The 19,091-nt window shown below is 34.9% G+C and overlaps 1 protein-coding gene across 1 annotated transcript in view; it reads left to right on the plus strand.

Moving 5' to 3' along the window:
* Positions 1–19,091, plus strand: part of IL1RAPL1 (interleukin 1 receptor accessory protein like 1) — a 1,192,989-nt gene that overhangs the window by 1,120,148 nt on the left and 53,750 nt on the right. Inside the window, exons 7-8 of the mRNA XM_055337995.1 lie at positions 15,918–16,050; positions 17,946–18,091. Of these exons, the coding sequence (XP_055193970.1) occupies positions 15,918–16,050; positions 17,946–18,091 (279 nt within the window). The remainder of the gene's footprint in view (positions 1–15,917; positions 16,051–17,945; positions 18,092–19,091) is intronic.

The following is a 19,091-nucleotide window of genomic DNA, read 5'->3' on the forward strand; positions in this document are numbered from 1 at the left end:
AAAGTCAATCTAGCAAGAAAATATAACCTTTATAGATATAAACGCACCCAACATAGGAGCACCAAAGTATATAAAGCAAATATTAATGTACCTAATGAAAGATATAGACAGCAATAGAATAATAGGAGGGAACTTTAACACCTCACTTGCATCATATCATTGGATAGATCATCTAGACAGAAAATCAACAAGGAAACATTGGCTTTAAAGGACGCATTAGATCAGATGGACTTAATAAATAAAACATTCCATCCAAAACAGCAGAGTATGCAGTCTTCTCGAGTGCATGTGGAACATTCTCCAGGATAGATCACACATTAGACCACAAAATAATTCTTAGTAATTTTAGGAAGCCTGAGTGTCCATCAATGGATGAATAGATAAAGGAGATATTATATATATAATAAAAAAAATATATACACACACATTATATAATACTAAACAGTTACAAAGATAAATGAAATCTTGCCATTTGCAAGAACATGGATGGACCTTGAAGATATGCTAGGTGAATTAAGTCAGATGAACAAGGGGTAGTGGAAGGGGAGGTGGGCGGGGCGATGGGGTGACTGGTTGATGGGCACTGAGGGGGACACTTGACGAGATGAGCACTGGGTGTTATATGTTGGCAAATTGAACTCCAATAAAAAAATATACAAAAAAAAAGAATTAAGTCAGATGAACAAAGGCAAATACTGTATCATTTCACTCATATGTGAAATCTAAAAAAGCAAAACAAATGAACAAACAAAATAATACATTAACTTATAGAGACAGAGGACAAATTGGTGGTCATCAAAGGGGAAGGAGGTTGGAGGTGGGCTTAATGGACGAAGGGGATTTATTGTATAGTGACGGATGGTAGCTAGACTTTTTGGTGGTGACCACTTTGTAGTGTATACAGATGTCCAATTATAATGTACACCTGAAACATATAATGGTATATACCAGTTTTACCTCGATTTTTTAAAGAATGGTCTTGTGCCTCCTATTGGAGTAGGGAAGGATTCTGATTGGTGGCATTTGGGTCTCATGCCAACCCCTGTGGCCAACTACTTGCTACACTAATGTCAATCACTATAACCAAGAGGATAGGGTACTATGATTGCCTGAAGCTTGGGAAAGCAGTTCTCTCAGATGAAGAGGGTGGGATTTTTTTTCCAGAAAAAGGGACATTGAACTAGCAAAAACAGAAACCCACGCTTATAGATCACAACTTTATGTATATAAAATATGTTTATAAAATATAAAAGAATATCTGGTTATGTTATATGTACCTCCCAGAAATTTGAAGGAATCCATTGGCTAAATTCCTTATTCCTCTCCACAGAATTTTCTATCAATATGGGAGATTTTAAACAGTTCACTCTCAAATAAGTCAGGATATATTAATTTCCCTGGAATCAAGATGTGTTGATGATTAAATGAGAAAATAAATGGTGTTTGACACATGGCAAAGAAAAAAAAAGAACAAAATGCTTATTCTTTCCTAATTCTGAGTAAGACCTCTGAATACTGATGCTTTTTAATTAGAGAAGAAATTTTCTTTTAATTAAAAAGGAGAGTTTTTTATTTTTCAATGTTAGAGACTGTCCTCTAGTGGAGAGAGAATCTCTGCTCTCTGCCGTATTAGAAATGGTCAAATGACACCTAGTTAGAAGGTTGCAATGAATAACAAGTGTCCCTGCTGCCTATTGGGATCCACTGACTGAAGGAAAAACATATTATTTTCCCTCTAAGGCCCCTTCACATTGGCCTACTTGAAAGCTTGCCCTACGACAAGCATTGTTCTCATTTTAGATAGCAAATGATTTTTTATGATCAATTTTCGAATGCTTCCTTCTGAACCTGGTAAGATTGAGCTGACAGTGCACCTTTCTACCAAAAAGGCAGCAGAAGCATTTAGTGCATTTTACTGTAGCTGTTACGGATATCAACTCGAGACAGCAAGAATACCATTATCTTCAGGATTCCAGTCCCGGCTGACTGATATATTTGATGTGCATGGCTCCCTAGGCCATAGCTTAAATTTTTCTCTTATTATTTAAAGGAAAACAAAGAAACTAAATTGAGAGAAAAATTAAATTAATGTGTCTCTCTCTTCTCTGCAACTTGGGAAATTCTGATGATCATTTCCTGTATTTCCAGTTAAGTGTAGTAAATAGCATTAGCAGTATCACTTGGGTATTAGAGATGTGACGGAAGCTATGGTGCTTGACTCTCTGAATCACTTGCAAGGATTGTCGTATCAGAAATTTCACGTCAGCAAATTAGAGACCAAAAGAAGAAAAAATGGAGTTTCTATTGATAGCAAGTTAAATAGTGTGAACTTAAGCAGAGTGAAGTTAAGTTTACATTGCTGATTTTTATATTGGAAAAAAGGATAAGGAAAATGTTCATAAAATCCTTCAGTAATCAAACAAATATCAGAGATATATCATGTATGTATATATATCATGTGCTGGTTATTTTAATGACCAGTGATGAGGCAAGTGTTGTATTACTGTTAACAAATGACTTTCAGAAATAGGTACAATCATGAGTTTCATAGAGATATAAGAATGAACACATGTTAGAGAAATTTTGTTCATATGGCAGGAAGAAGCCAGGTAGATGTTATGACCAGTTCAAAGGTAAAGTCATAACAGCAGATTGATGCAGAATAAAGAAATGTTGAGGGATCCCTGGGTGGCGCAGCGGTTTGGCGCCTGCCTTTGGCCCAGGGCGCGATCCTGGAGACCCAGGATCGAATCCCACATCGGGCTCCCGGTGCAGGGAGCCTGCTTCTCCCTCTGCCTATGTCTCTGCGCCTCTCTCTCTCTCTCTCTGTGACTATCATAAATAAAAAAAAAAAAAAAAAAAGAAATGTTGAGTTGAATTCCAAGTAGAGACAAAATTGATTTTTTTCCTTATTTGGGGGTGGGAAAAGCAGAGGGGAAATGAAGTCAATTAAATCACTACCTGACATGAGAGAATTTGCATATCAGTTACCAACAATTTATAGAGTTGAAAAATAGCTCAAAGGCAGTGAAGAGCTGGAATCTGATAACTCAGAAAGGTGTGCAGTAGATAAATGAGTAGTTCTTCACTGAAACACAAATTCGTTTTTCCTACATTCCTTAGGAAAGAGAATATATTTTATTTCTGTACCTTGAATCCAGTCATCAGTGACCCAGTTGTACATCCTCCATCTTGTTTACACAAGCTACTTCTCTACCCACCACTATCATTATTATGAACCCTTCATTCCTCTTCCCTAGCCCCCGTGTCCTTGCTTCCTGCTTGAAGGCCCTGCCTAAGTGTTTTTACATCTTGATTCTTTTCTGAGCCTCAATTACACTTTAAACAAAGTCCAAGGTAAAAAGAAATTATTCCAGACAGTTAACTGTAACCACTCACAAGAGAGTCACCTAGGGGTGCTGGTTAAAAATGAAAATCCCACCAAAAAAAAAAATCCCTATTACCCTCCACAGTTGCTGAGTCAAAATCTGGTAGGGGGGGTAAGATTTTTGGTAATAAGTCTAAAATTCATTGGCTTCACTAAAGTAAGAAAAAAATCTAAAATCTGAGGCCATTTTTGTCTAAATGAAATGATATTGTAGAAGATCTGGGAGTATAATGTAAAACCTGGCATGAAAGTTATTGGAAATTTACAAAAATAAACAAGGTTAATTGTAGTATTAGGAGTTGCAATACTAATAACCTTTCCTCTAGTTTTTATCAAAATCTGACTATAATTATTTTCAAGTTGAATATCTGAAATTTAATGACCCTTGTAGGTACTATGCTGAAGGTTATATATTGCTTTTTGTTTTTAACTGAAAACATACTCAGTCACACATTAGATAACAAATACAATAAAGAAAAATTTATAATCATTCTCTGTTGTCTGAATTTGTGTTATTTTCCATTCTACTGAAATTTTACTAGTTATATATTCAGATAGGTCAATCTCAAACTTGTGATTTTTAGATTAATTTTAAGAAAATATTTTTCCTCCACATATTTATAAAGTAATAAACTTTCTCCTTTTTATTTATTTTATTATAATATTTAACTAATAAACCCTAACTTTTTGTTGTATCATGAAATTAATCTTTGTTTCTGTATCATAATTCACTTCTGATAACTCATTGCCTATCAGTAAGTCTGGTCTCATTTCTGAGCATTACAATAGATTCCAAAGAGCTCTAGCTCTGCCAGAGGGACAAAAATCATGTTATTTTTATTATTGTTTTTAAGTACATTTTGCAATAAATATAGAAGTACAGATATCTCTTTCAGGTAGTGATTTCATTTCCTTTGGGAATATACCTAGAAGAGGGATTGCTGGATAATAGTTTTGTTTTTTACTTTTTAAGGAGAATCCATACTGTTTTTTCTGTGCCAATTTAAATTCCCACCAACAGTGTAAAAGGGTTCCCTTTTCTCCCCATCCTTGTCAACATTTATCTTTTTTTTAATTTTTTTAATTTATTTATGATAGTCACAGAGAGAGAGAGAGAGAGAGAGAGAGAGGCAGAGACACAGGCAGAGGGAGAAGCAGGCTCCATGCACCGGGAGCCCGACGTGGGATTCGATCCCGGGTCTCCAGGATCGCGCCCTGGGCCAAAGGCAGGCGCCAAACCGCTGCGCCACCCAGGGATCCCAACATTTATCTTTTTTTCATAAAAGCTGTCCTCAAAGGTGTGGAGTGAGAGATCATTGGTTTTGATTTGCATTTCCCTGATGATTACTGATGTTGAGTGCCTTTTCATATACCTTTTAACCATTCACAATAGCCAAGATATAATCTATGTGCCCATTGATGGATGAATGGATTAAGTAATTTGAGAGAATATATATATATTCTATATATCAAGTAATATATATTAAGTAATATTATTACTTAATATGGAAACAATCTATGTGCCCATTGATGGATGAATGGATTAAGTAATTATGAGAGAATATATATATATATATATATTTCATATATTAAGTACTATTATTACTTAATAATATTAAGTAACATATACTTCTATATATTAAGTATATATTAAGAATATGAATATATATTCTATATATTAAGTAATTGTGAGAGAATATATATATTCCATATATATGTATTAAGTAATTGTGAGAGAATATATATAAAATATAAATATATATTAATATATAATATAATATATTATAATAATATATTAATATATTATAATATAATAATAATGCTATATAAATATATATAATGAATTTATTCAGCCTTAAAACAGGAGATACTGCAATTTGCAACCACATGGATCAGCCTAGAAAACAGTATATTAAGTGAAATAAGTCAGATACAGAAAGAAGAAAACTATGATCTCACTTATATGTGGAATCTAAAAAAGCCATGTACATAAAAGGAGAGAGTAAAACAGTGGTTACTAGGGGTGAGGAGGTGGTCAAAGGGTATAAAGTTGTTATTATTTAAGACAAACAAGTCTAGAGATCTAATGTACAGTATAAAGACTACAGTTAAAACCACTATACTGAATGCTGGACATTTGCTAAGAGACTAGATTCCAGGTACTCTCATCACAAAAAATAGAAAAGTAACTGTGAGGAGATGATATATTAATTAGTGTGACTGTAGTAATCATTTCACTATAAGTGTGTGAATGTGTGTATATAAAATGATGATGTTGTACACCTTAAATGTATCCAATTTTTATTTAAAAAAGAACATACAAAAATCAATACATTTTGCTCTTTGGACCATCCACTTGCTGTCCCCTGCTACTATCATTATATTTTTTTTAAGGATAGTTATTGATAATAACTGTCTACTTAAATTTCTAAAGAATATAGAATTGTTTTGTTGAATTCTACAACTTATTAGACTTTTAATAGCAGTACCATTAAATCTAACATGGACTTCAACACCTGCACCCCGATGTTTCTAGCAGCAATGTCCACAATAGCCAAACTGTGGAAGGAGCCTCGGTGTCCATCGAAAGATGAATGGATAAAGAAGATGTGGTTTATGTATACAATGGAATATTACTCAGCCATTTCTAATGGCTATTCTATGTCATTCTATGACAAATACCCACCATTTGCTTCAACATGAATGGAACTGGAGGGTATTATGCTGAGTGAAATAAGTCAATCGGAGAAGGACAAACATTATATGGTCTCATTCATTTGGGGAATATAAATAATAGTGAAGGGGAATGGAAGGGAAGGGAGAAGAAATGGGTGGGAAATATCAGAAAGGGAGACAGAACATGGAAGACTCCTAAATCTGGGAAACGAACTAGGGGTGTGGAAGGGAAGGAGGGCGGGAGGTGGGGGTGAATGGGTGACGGGCATTGAGGGGGGCACTTGACGGAATGAGCACCGGGTGTTATTCTGTATGTTGGCAAATTGAACACCAATAAAAAATAAATTTATTATTTTTAAAAACTGGACTTCAGGGAAGCCCAGGTGGCTCAGCAGTTTAGCACCACCTTTGGCCCAGGGCATGATCCTGGAGACCGGGGATCGAGTCCCACGTCGGACTCCCAGCATGGAGCTTGCTTCCCCCTCTGCCTGTGTCTCTGCCTCTCTCTCTGTGTGTGCCTCTCATGAATAAATAAATAAAATCTTTAAAAAATAAATAAAATGGACTTCAAAAGTATTGTTTTTCCAACCAAGAATCTGCAAATTTTATGTATATATATTTCATAAAACTTTAATCTGACTTTATGTGATTTTGTGGTTCATTTATTCACAACCATCTCTTATTATAATTTGTTTATTGCTCATGTAAATCAGATTTTTATTATTTTCTATTTCATTACTATGGAAATTATGTATGATATTGATTTTTAGATATCATGGACCATAGCTAACCATAGGGTGTTCTTCGTAAGGCTGACAAAAACATGATAAAAATCAGTGACTTTTAGAAAATAAGATTAAAGAAAAAAATAATTTAAAATCACATTAACTAGCTAAAATAAAAGTACATTAATTTCCTACAAATCATCTACTTTAAAAACTAACATTTATCAGACTTCCAAATTTACCCCATTAAGGAAAACTTTCTTCTACTGAATTGCTTTCTTCAGTTGTTTATTGCCACAGGGTTCCAATACGCCGAGTTAGATCATCCTACAATTTCATATTAGGCAGACTGTGTCTCATTTTAAAATTTCATAAGCCAGCTTGTAATGATTTTAGAATTAATGCCCTTTAAACTTGCATTCTCTGTTTTTATTTTGCATATTCTGGCTCTTAAGTTTCTTAAGGGCATTTCTTCTTCTGGATGTGAAATTCTGTCGAAATATATGGAAAGGATGGATAACCCTCTCACTAAACATTACCATATGCACTCCGTTTGTTTCATTGGGGTGATGTCATATTTTTGACAAGATATTGATATATTTTCTATATAATTCTGTTTTAGAATAACTCAAACTGCATCTAGAATAACTCAAATTGTACAGATGTTTACATTTTGTAACATAAACGCAAAAGTCTGTAATATCAAAAGGCCAAATTTTAAAACTTTGCTGGTGAGAGATTATTATATATTTCTTATATTTGGATGTTTGAAAGAAAGAACTCTTTCTTCAAAGAAATTAAAAATATAGGTGCTTCTGAATTGGTTTAGTATGCAATTACAATATCTTCAAATAATACTTTTCATCATCCTTTTACAGCATCTTACTGTTGTTTCATGTCTTATTGCTTTGGAAAAACTGCAAAAAAAATTATCTTACAAAGATGATGCTGATAGGTGCCCTTGTACTGAATTTAAAAGAGATGATCCTGTCAGTTCCATTTATATTAAATTCTTGTTTAAAGTGTGTCTACTTTTAAACATTTGGAAATAACTCTTTTTAGTTTTTCTTAAAGACTATAAGCCTTTGATAATTTTAATTTAGTCTGTTTGTATAAATTCATAAGTAAAATTACAAATCCATCAGAGGATATACAACACAACAGTAGGGAAATTAAACATTTTAGGTATGATGGTGACAATTACATTCTGTGGTCTAACAAAAGCCCTTTTATTCTGATAGTTTTTATAATTTTGAACAACATTGGTTATTAATAAAATAATTATATGTAATAAAAAATTTTGGTTTAATATGAATGGTAAGAACCACAAAGACATAATACTTCACACTCCTGAAGAATGTGAAGAATGGCTAGAATGGCCTAGCCATTCTAGAATGGCTATAATCAAAAAAAAAAAAAAACAGATAAGTTTTGGTGAGCATGTTGGAAAATTGAAACCCTCAGACATTGCTGGTGATAATGTACAATGGTATATCCAGTTTGGCAATTCCTCAAAGATTTAAACATAGAATTATCTTATGACACAGCAATTCCACTTTTAGATATAAATTCTACTTCTAGATTCCGCTCAAGAGAAATTAAATCATTTATGTCCACACAAAAATTTGTACGGGAGCATTCAAAACAGCATTATTCAGTACAGTCAAAGAGTAAAATGTCCATCAGCTGATGAATGGAAAAAAATATGGTATATCCATACAATAGAATATTAATTTGCCACAAAGAATAATGAAGTATTGATATATGCTGTAATATGGATGAACCTTGAAAACATTAAGCTAAGCAAAAGAAGCCAGACACAAAAGGCTACGTACTATGTGATTCCATTTATACAAGACGTCCAAAACAGGCAAATCCACTGAGAAGTAGATTAGTGGTTGTCAAAGGCTGGGACGATTAGGGTGAAATGACTAGTGACTACTTGATTCAGGATTTCTTTCTAAAATGATGAAAGTATCCTAGAGTTGATTGTGCTGCTGGTTCTGTGAATATAATAAAAACTACATGGATAAATTGATATGTGAATTACATCTCAATATAGCTATTAAAATATGCATGCAGTTTCTTTGAGAGAACAGGGGCTTTTTTTAAGAATTTATTTATTTATTTATTCATTTAAGAAATAGCGAGCAAGTGTGCAAGCAAAGGGGGAAAGAATCTTAAGCCGACTCTGCATGGGGCATGGAGCCCAATGCCATGCTCCATCTCACGACCCTGAGATCATGACCTGAGCCTAAACGAAGTCAGATGCTTAACTGACTGAGCCACCCAAGTGCCCTGAGAGAAGAGTTTTAAAGAGAGTGGTGTGCTGGTAAATGTTTAACGATTCATTCTCCAAGTATAATCTGACATCTAAGTGGTTTTGATACTTTGGCAAATAAGAGTCATTGGAGATATATGTCAGAACTTTATTTTTTCATCAATGATGTAAGCAACTTTTTTGCTGAATCAGAATATAGTTTTTGGATACTAGAGGAATTTTTGTGTTTATGCTTTTACCAATCTAACAGCTATAGATATGACACTTTTAAGTTTAAGCTACATTATTGACTTTTTCTCCATGTTGTCTTAAGTATAGACAGACAACAAAACAATATATCATAGCCTGATTTGTAGAGTTGGGCAACTTATGGAGTAAATACTTTCACCATGGATGATAGCAAACTACCAACATAATCTCACTAAATGTGCAGTTGGGAAAAATGTATAGTGACAAACAATTATATAGTATTTTTGCCATACAGATACTGTAGATGAATAATGTAGCAAAATAATTAGGAAGTTTTTAGTTTTGAATATCTAATACCTTTGTTCTTAATACAGTATAATTAAGGGGTGCCTGAGTGGCTCAGTCACTTAAGCATCTGCCTTCAGCTCAAGTCATGATCCCAGGGTCCTGGGATCAAGTCCCTCATCAGGTCCCTGCTCAGCAGGGGCTCTCCTTCTCCCTCTGCCCCTCCCCCTTCCCCTGCTCATGCGCTCTCTCTCTTTTTCTCAAATAAAATCTTTAAAAGAAATAATACAGTATAGTTCATTGTGTCTATAATTTGATATTTAATAATGACTGTGTTTAACAATCCACTTACAGAATTTCTGAAAATGGCAGTAATTGACTCCTCCAAGCTGGTATGAACTGGCTCCAGCCCACAAGTGAAATAACATCTGAGTGAGGAGGCTCTGCATTTGCAATGTTGCAGGCTAGTTTACAAGACAGACTTGGCCTGCTGAGATAGGCTATAGACATGTAACCTTTAATTAATGAAGCTTTGAAAAAAAGGATCCAAGGGAAAATGCAAGTACAAGAGATATTAAGCAGGTTATTAATTTGAAAGTATTTATTGAGTTCCTAACACATTCAAGACACTGTAATGGGTCCTAGTAATATACAAAGGTAAATACACATGTAATTTCTGCCTCTGGGGAATAAATACTCTAGTTCCTAGTTTAGGCATGCAAACAAACCAGATATTGTGAGGAATATATTATGATAAAATGCAGGTATGTCCCAAGGGCTATGGGAGGAGAAAAGACAGAATTACTATTTCTAGAAAAGGCAAGTCATTCTTTTGGAAGAAGTGGAAATGAGGAAAATTTAAAGCAAGGAATATAATGTTAAAAAGCATGAGAATGTGAAATGAATCATGGATGGACTGCCCCTAAAACTCAAATGCTAAAAACCTATTATGTAAGTGGCATGCCCTGCTTCATCAGTGCAAGGTATAAACACAGTCACATTATTCTGAATTTCTTCATCCTATTTCCTAAATGCCTAATTCCCTATGTAAAATCTCCCAACTTCTATTTTCCTCTCTGCCCTTATGAACTTCCACCTGCCCTTATTGGGTAGAAGTGCATCATCTCTCCCTAGGTCTCATCCTGCCCAGGAATTTCCAGCAAGTCTCAGTTCTTATTTGACCTACCAGGAACGGCTGATAGTCCTTATTCCTGCTTTCTTTTTTTTTTTTTTTTATTCCTGCTTTCAAACATGGGTAATACACACTTGGGGCCCAAAGTCACAGTTCCCTGACACTCATGTGATGAACCATTGTTTCTCAGAAGAAAAGTACTTTCTGAGTGGACACAACTTTCCTCCCCAACACTTAGGCAGTTGGGTAGTCTCAGGTGTGAGCCAGACTTTACGGGGCACTTCTCTCAAGATAGGCTCCACTGGGCTTCTCCTGTCCTTTCCTGCTAGCATAGCTGTGCATATGCGACATGATCTCCTTTTGTTCAGCCACACAAGGGGGTATAATTGAGAGAAACCACTCAAAAATCTATTCACAGAACAGACTTTCTATCTTGATTTCATTGAGAAGCAGCTGGCAACTCCCCAATCTACCCCCCCTTCCCCCTACTCACACACCGATGCATGTAAATTATAAAAATAAAAAATGTTTTCCACTTTATCAGACTTTTTATTTAATCTCCACTTTGAAAGGTCTCCTATCATATTGATAAAGAGCATAGTGACCTGTAGTCACTGCTATCACCTTTTAAGAAATTATGTGGAAATAATCCAAGCTTTGCAGTGACTATTTCTTATGTGATCCCAAAGAATTGTAACATTCTAAATCCTTCTTTATTCTCTCTGATCCAATCCCAGTTTAGCAAATACAGTAAGAGTTATTACCTTAGAATTCAGATGTGATTATGTCAGTCTCCTCCTTGAAACCTTTCCCCAGCTTAGCCCTGCCTTTAAATGGAAGGCCCAAATCTTCTTCAACATGACCTACATGGAAGGATATGGCTGCCAGTGCTCTGGTCTCATCAGTACTTTACTCTCTCCCTAATCCTCTCCCCACTTCCACCCCCACATACACCTGAGCTTCTTCAGCCAGTCTGAAGTTATTCATTTCCTCCAAAGTTCCTTGGCATTCTTTCATTCATCCTATTTCCTCTCAGGGTGGAGTGCTTTTCTGTTTTTCCTTCCACCCTCTTTTATGCTTTCCATGAGTTCCACTATTTGACCCACAGCAAGCCCAGTCCAAGTCTGGGTAGAGTTCCCCTAAGTGCCCCTATAATACTGCAGATACCTCCAATACTGGACCTTAAGGCAAGGTAGGTAGTCAAAGATCAGGTGAGCAAAAATGACTGAGAAAGCAAATCATTTCTTATGTGGGTGCAGGAGCCATTTCCTAGGTATTGCAGCACAAAGATTGCAAATGAGAGACATGAAGAATTAAATAATAGAAAAATTACTTGATCTGGGAACATAGGATTGTGACAAGAGGGACAAATTCAGGTCCCAATGAGAGATTCAATTCACTTTTCTGCTAATATCAAGTGGAGTTGCTAATGGCATGATCATTATCTATAAACCCCCAAATTTAATATAACTATAATGGGAAATTAGGTAATTTCTGGAGATTTCTATTTAAGAGTTCCAGTCACTAGCTCCCACCTAAAAATTAAAACTTGATCTCTTAAAAAACAGATTAATTTATTGATATATAGAAATTTAAAATTCTGTAATATCTGTTGGTTCTGTTGGCATGTGATATTAATCACCACACCAGGTAGTATTTTGAGATTTACATTTTGAATACATGACTGCCTTGACACTGTAACAGGTAGGTCAATTGCATAAAAGCTGGTGAATGTATGAAAAGGGAAGGCAAAGAATATTAGGTTTAAAATTGTTTTGTAACATTGCATTGACACTTCCCATAGAAATCCACAGTTGATTTCCAGTCAATAAGATTGACATTCAATTATCCATTTTGTAATGTAAATATTCTCCAAGGAAGGAGGGTTACGTATTGAAATATTTAGGAAACATTTATATACAAAAATTAATAATGAAGGAACCTACTTGGAGCCCCATTTTGCCTCTTAAAAGCTTGTAGACATTTTCTGGATTTTCCCTATCTTGTCACTAATGATGACTATTGTATACAGGTTCAAAATCCATGAGGAATCGCTTACTTGGAGAACATGCTGACATAAACAAAGATAAAAGGCAAAGGCTATATCGTGCCATCTTAGAAATATTAGATAAGCAAGAATTTATTTATGAATTATTCTTACACAATGGATAGAATTAAGATAATATTAATTTATTCAATAAAAAATGTTCTTATTGTAGAGCTTGGAGAATAGGATTTTTAAAGTTTTTATTTGAACTCCAGTTAGTTAGCATACAGTATATTAATTTCAGGTGTACAATTTAGTGATTCAACACTTCCATAACACCCAGTGCTCATCACAAGGGCACTCTTTAATCCCCATCACCTCTTTCTGCCATCCCCCCAGCCACCTCCTCTCTGGTAACCATCAGTTTATTTTCCATAATTAAGAGTCTATTTCTTGGTTTTCCTCTCTTTTATTCCCCCTATTATTGTTTGTTTCCTTTTTTTTTTGTCTTGAGTAAGATTTTTATTTTTTTATTATTTTTTTATTGGAGTTCCTTTTGCCAACATATAGCATATCACCCAGTGCTCATCCCGTCAAGTGCCCCCCTCAGTGCCCATCACCCAGTCACCCCAACCCCCTGCCCACCTCCCTTTCCAGTACCCCTTGTTCGTTTCCCAGAATTAGGTGTCTCTCATGTTCTGTCACCCTCTCGGATATTTCCCACTCATTTTCTCTCCTTTCCCTTTTTTTCCCTTTCACTATTTTTTATATTCCCCAAATGAATGAGACTATATAATGTTTGTCCTTCTCTGATTGACTTACTTCACTCAGCATAATACCCTCCAGTTCCATCCACGTTTGTTTCCTTTCTTAAATTCCACATATGAGTGAAATCATATGGTGTTTGTCTTTCTCTGAGTTATTTTGCTTATCATAATACTCTCTAGCTCCATCCATGTGATTGCAAATGGCAAGATGTCATTCTTTTATAACTGAGTAATATTCATATATATATAAATATGAATATATATATACATATTCCACATCTTCTTTATCGTCAAAGGGAACATTGGTGTGCATATATTCCTTTGAATTAGTATTTTTATATTCTTTGGGTAAATACCTAGTGGTGCAATTGTTGGCATTTCTATTTTTAACTTTTTGAGGAACCTCCGTACTGTTTTCTAGAGTGGCTGCATCAGTTTGCACTCCCATCAACAGTGCAAGAGCATTCCCTTTTCTCCACATCCATGCCAACACTTCTTGTTTCTTGTGTTGTTAATTTTAGCCATTCTGACAGGTGTGAGGTGATAGCTCATTGTAGTTTTGATTTGCATTTCCCTGATGATGAGTGGTGTTGAACATCTTTTCATGTGTCTTTGGCCATCTGTATGTCTTCTTGGAAAAAATGTCTTTTGGTGTCTTCTGCCCATTTTTAAATTGGATTATTTTTGGGGGGAGTTTTGAGTTCTATAAGTTCTTTATTTATATATTTTGGATATAACCCTTTATGAGCTATGTAATCTGCAAGTAGACATACTCATGCAATCACTCGTAAGCACAATTTCAGAGCTTAGCTCTGAGGTTTCCAGTCTTTAGGACTCTCCTTCTTTGCACTTTAAGGTCATTTAGTTGTCCTTTGGAATCTTCTCAAGAATTTATGAAATTCAGAAAATTTGCTTGCTTCAGATGCCAGCAAAGGTATTACGGTTTTCAGCCCCTCTCATAGTACCTGAGGGGAAGGAAAAATTCTTCCTCTACCACTCAAGGTCTTCCAGCTGGACTAAGAATTGATATGAGATGGATTTAAAGGAGAAAAAGCCCAAGGTTTTAATTACATGCTCATGGAGGCCCAATAATGAAATTGATTCCTAAAGAAATGGCCAAGGCAGGAAGTTTTTATGCTTTTTAGACAAAGAAGCAATAAATCTGTGAGAAATTGACAGGCCAAAGAAAAAATAACTTTGAGAGCTTGAGTTAGTAAGGAATTCTAAAGAGAATTTGGGCTGCAGTAGAACATTGGTAAAAAGTAACAAGGGTTATTTTTACAGCCCTCTCCGCTCTAAATTCCCTGACTCTGGTGATAAGGGTGTCTTATTTACTTTCTGGTACAAAGAGGGTACCTTTCACATAGGAGATTCATTTTGTGCTTTCAGGGAGATAGAGGAGGGTCTAAATGTCATCCTTGTACGGGCTGTCTCTTTAAGTAATTTTTATTTAAAATACTCAGTATGCTGAAGTGGCCCATCTTGGGGCAACTCGCCTTGGCACTCTGTACACACTAAGAGGTTCCTTGCCTCAATCCAAGCTGGAGTAGGCCCTTATGGCTCCCCATCTCATCGTCCATTTTGTAGCTCCACTTGGAGGCAACAGGATCTTAAAACTAGTATGTACTGGAATATTTCAGTTCTCTAATGCCAGCTAAGGCTTGGAGAAACCAGGTGTTTGCAAAATGGCATAACCAGTCCAGAAATAAGCCTTACTTGTGCAAGCATTAAATTTATTTCTGCCTTTTAGTCAGGGACCTCCACTTACCTTATTAAGTAATCAACCAATATGTATTCATCATTACAATGATCTCTCCTGAGTAGCATGTTGAAAGAAACTAATCTCCACAGTAACATCATTGATTTTACATCTAATAAAAAATCTCAAGAATTTATTCTCATGAGTTGTTCATTTTTTTAAATATGCTTTTCTACCTGAGCATATGTTGGTTTCCTTAATTAGAACCTTATTCCATATCCAGTAAAGATTTTTTAATAACATTTTTAAGGGATCCTGGATTTACAGTTCCTTTTCTTTCCCTTCCAAAGATTTTGTCTCCTTTTGATTTTCCAGTCAGGACTGAGAAACACCTTCTACCTGCCCTGTGAAATCTTATAATTATTAACATTATTTATCTTCTGACATCATACTTTGAGAAGAGCACATCACCTCTGTGGTATCATTCCCAATAATTCATAACCTAAATCTAATTGTGTAAAAACATGAGGCAAGCATAATGGGAAGAACCTTCTCTAAAATAGCTGACCAATCTTCTTCAAAATCTTATAAGTAACTCCCATTTCATTAAACAAGCTGTCAAAAGCACATATTCTATAAATTTGACAAAGATTAAAAATAGCTGAAAAAACATTTTAGGTAAATGTTTCGTTAAATCAATGAAGTGCTTAAAATGTTACCTGCCAGTTTGCCTAAAATAAGAGTGTACAAATAGTTTTATAACCCATGTCCATCACTTCTCTCTGCAGGTGACTCAGCTAATCTAACCTGCAGAGCTTTCTTTGGGTACAGTGGAGATGTCAGTCCTTTAATTTATTGGATGAAAGGAGAAAAGTTTATTGAAGATCTGGATGAAAATCGAGTTTGGGAAAGTGACATTAGGTAAAATAATTTTTTCTTTTAACTTGTACAGTCAAGTTAATGTTTGCTCTGTTAGCGAATAGAAAGTGAGCTAAAGGAACGTAAAGGGAGTTTTGGTGGGGTTTATTTGGGGGTGGTTACCATCATAATAAAAACATCTCAACATTGAATGGCAAAGAGACAAAACACTGTTAAGAAACTGTGAAATTACAAAACATGAATGCCGTGTGCAAAGAATTTAAGGGATATAGAAAGGCGTTTTTCACTAAGGAATACACTGAGTATGAGACAGACTAAAAGTACCATCAAATATGGAAAATGTGAAATTGTGCCTTTTGTTTATAAGAGGTTTTTTAAAAATATTGTCAAGAAGAAATATTAACAAGGTACTAGGACTCGACCAAACACAAACTCTGTCGTTTTCCTTTTATGTTTTTACATATTTGAGCCATCAAGTGGATTATAAAGCATTTGATAGGAATGATAAAGGATATACAAAATATTTTCACTGTCTTTTTTTGTCTGACTTTAAGGTCTAAATATTAATATAGTGGGAATGATAAAGGATAACCATTAAAAAATACCATCCATTTTGAGGGCATAATGTTTAAACCTCCTTAAAAAAACTTATTTGTTCATTTACTTTTAAGTATTCAGGTATTTGATCATGGCTAAAATTATGCTTGGACATAGATACTCATTTTTAATCATAGTATAAGTAAGCAAGCATATAAATAATAATTAAGTTATAACTGAATCAAAATGCTGATCATGCGTAAACATTTTCCCATCTAAAGTTTACATCTTCTGGGTATATATGAGCATATATAAGGCTCCTCCTCCTAAATTCAAGGACTTTTATAACCTGATCAAAAGTATAAGTGAAAAAGATCTGTGATATTAAAAACATATAAAACTGTCATATAAGGTTATTTCTACTGGGATCTTCTTCCTGGCGACAAATACACAAGAATATTGCACTTCACCTGGGTTTGGAAATGCCCAGATGGACAATTCTCCAATATGTACTAAAATGTTCCCGGGCCATTTTTCATATTTATAACTTCACTATTATTTTTTACTCATGTACTTCGAGATATTAAAGTTAAAGAAGGACAATAAACCTCCTAATTTTCACCCTCTCTCTCTTTTTGCAAGTGCTCAAGAAAGGGCCTAGGAAGGTATATTTCTTTAATTCTACATTAGGAAGTATTGTGCAGACATGAGTTACCAAACAAATGGGAGGATGGAGGTGGAACCCTTGCAAGCAGGGAAAAAGAGCCTCACTTTAAGGTTTTCCATTCGCTCTGAAAGATCACAAAACCTTTGACAGTGAGGTTAGTGTTTACTATTCATTTAATGTCAGAATTAAATAAACACTTCATCAGAACATTTAGTCTACGGATTTATAATTTCATATTTCTCTTAAAATAGGCAATTAATTTGTATCATTAAAAAAAAAATCCAAGCTGGAGCTTTCAACCAAAATGTCAAACTAGCTCAGAAATTTTCTATTTTTCCTTTCTTTAAAGAAAAACAACAATCTATATAATTAGTCCCCCAGCCTAAGACATTAAAATTTCTTCTCTCACCTTTACTATATCATATTTCTTAAAGGGAAATCAGTTTGTAAATTTGTCTTCAAGGTCTTTCTCACCTCTTATTATGACAGTGTGATTGTCCTGCTAAGAGAGATAATTAACTGCAACTTCATTAGCATCTCCAAAAACAAGCTTCCTCATTAGAAATGAAGAGGATATAATTTAATTAAGATAGCATTAATCCGTAGCCAAATTTGAAGCACAGATGCTATAGGTATTTTCACCTCAGATTCAGATTGATCTAATTTTTTTTTCCTTTTCATGTTTGTGTATGTTTGTGTGGGGTTTTTTGTTTCGTTTTGCTTTATATTTTAGAATTCTCAAAGAGCATCTCGGGGAACAGGAAGTTTCCATCTCATTAATTGTGGACTCTGTGGAAGAAGGTGACTTGGGAAATTACTCCTGTTATGTTGAAAATGGAAATGGACGTAGGCATGCCAGCGTTCTCCTTCACAAACGAGGTGAGTGTCACCTTCTAAGCCTGAGTAGTCCTGAACCTATAATGGGAGGGGAAGAATTGGGAACCAAAAGCATTGTTCTGTTTTTCCATATCACTTTATCCTAAATAAAATAATCACAATAGCAGGGCCATCTTAGCAGATAACACAGTGGATGCGTGACTAACTCAAGCTCTAGAGTCAAATATGGATCCCTTGCTGGGCTTTACCACCAAATATAGAACCTTGGGGATGGTATCTCACTTCCCTAAGCTTCAGTTTCCTGATACTTGTCAACAGGGAAACGATGATGGCAACTCTTTTTTTTTTATGGCAACTCTTCAGTGTGTTTTAAAGATGAAAGAAGACAAGAAATGTGAAGAGCTTGGTACAGAGCCTGTACACAAGTGAAATGAAGTTAAATGCTGTTTATTGTTAGAAATTGGCAAAAACCAATCAAAAATAATGGGAAATTTTAAGTCAAAGATTGTGTTCTTTATTTGAAGTTTCTTCCTTTAGCATTAGCTGTCTGATTCCCCATTGCAGTACTTCTTGACATTTTTTGTTTCTTCCTTGGATAACTTTTACATGTGTAGTATCTTCCCATAATTAACAGTAATTTGTTAATTAGTCATTAAATAATTATCATTCAGTTATTATTCATTAGTAATAATTCAAGGAAGATAGATTGTGGTTGAGTACATATCTGCTGCACTAAATCTGATTCCACAGCAGCCCCAACACGGTAGCACAGAGTTAAAAATATGTATAAATACATATATATAACTGTTTCACATTGGAGACTATTAAAAAACAAAATTCAACTGAGTAAATTTGAAGATCTAATTGACTTCATTAAATGACTCATGAATTGGGCAGCTTTGAGTAGTTGCACAAAATGGAAGATTTTTATAGGAAAGAGGGTGGGGCAAGAAGTCATTAACAAAAGAAAGAATTAAAAAAAAAAAACGAAAAGATTGGGTCAAGCCTGGACACTTTCCAGGGGTGGAGGACAGGGAAAGGC

Source organism: Nyctereutes procyonoides, unplaced genomic scaffold, assembly GCF_905146905.1.
Source record: "Nyctereutes procyonoides isolate TBG_1078 unplaced genomic scaffold, NYPRO_anot_genome, whole genome shotgun sequence".
NCBI classification, from domain to species: domain Eukaryota; kingdom Metazoa; phylum Chordata; class Mammalia; order Carnivora; family Canidae; genus Nyctereutes; species Nyctereutes procyonoides.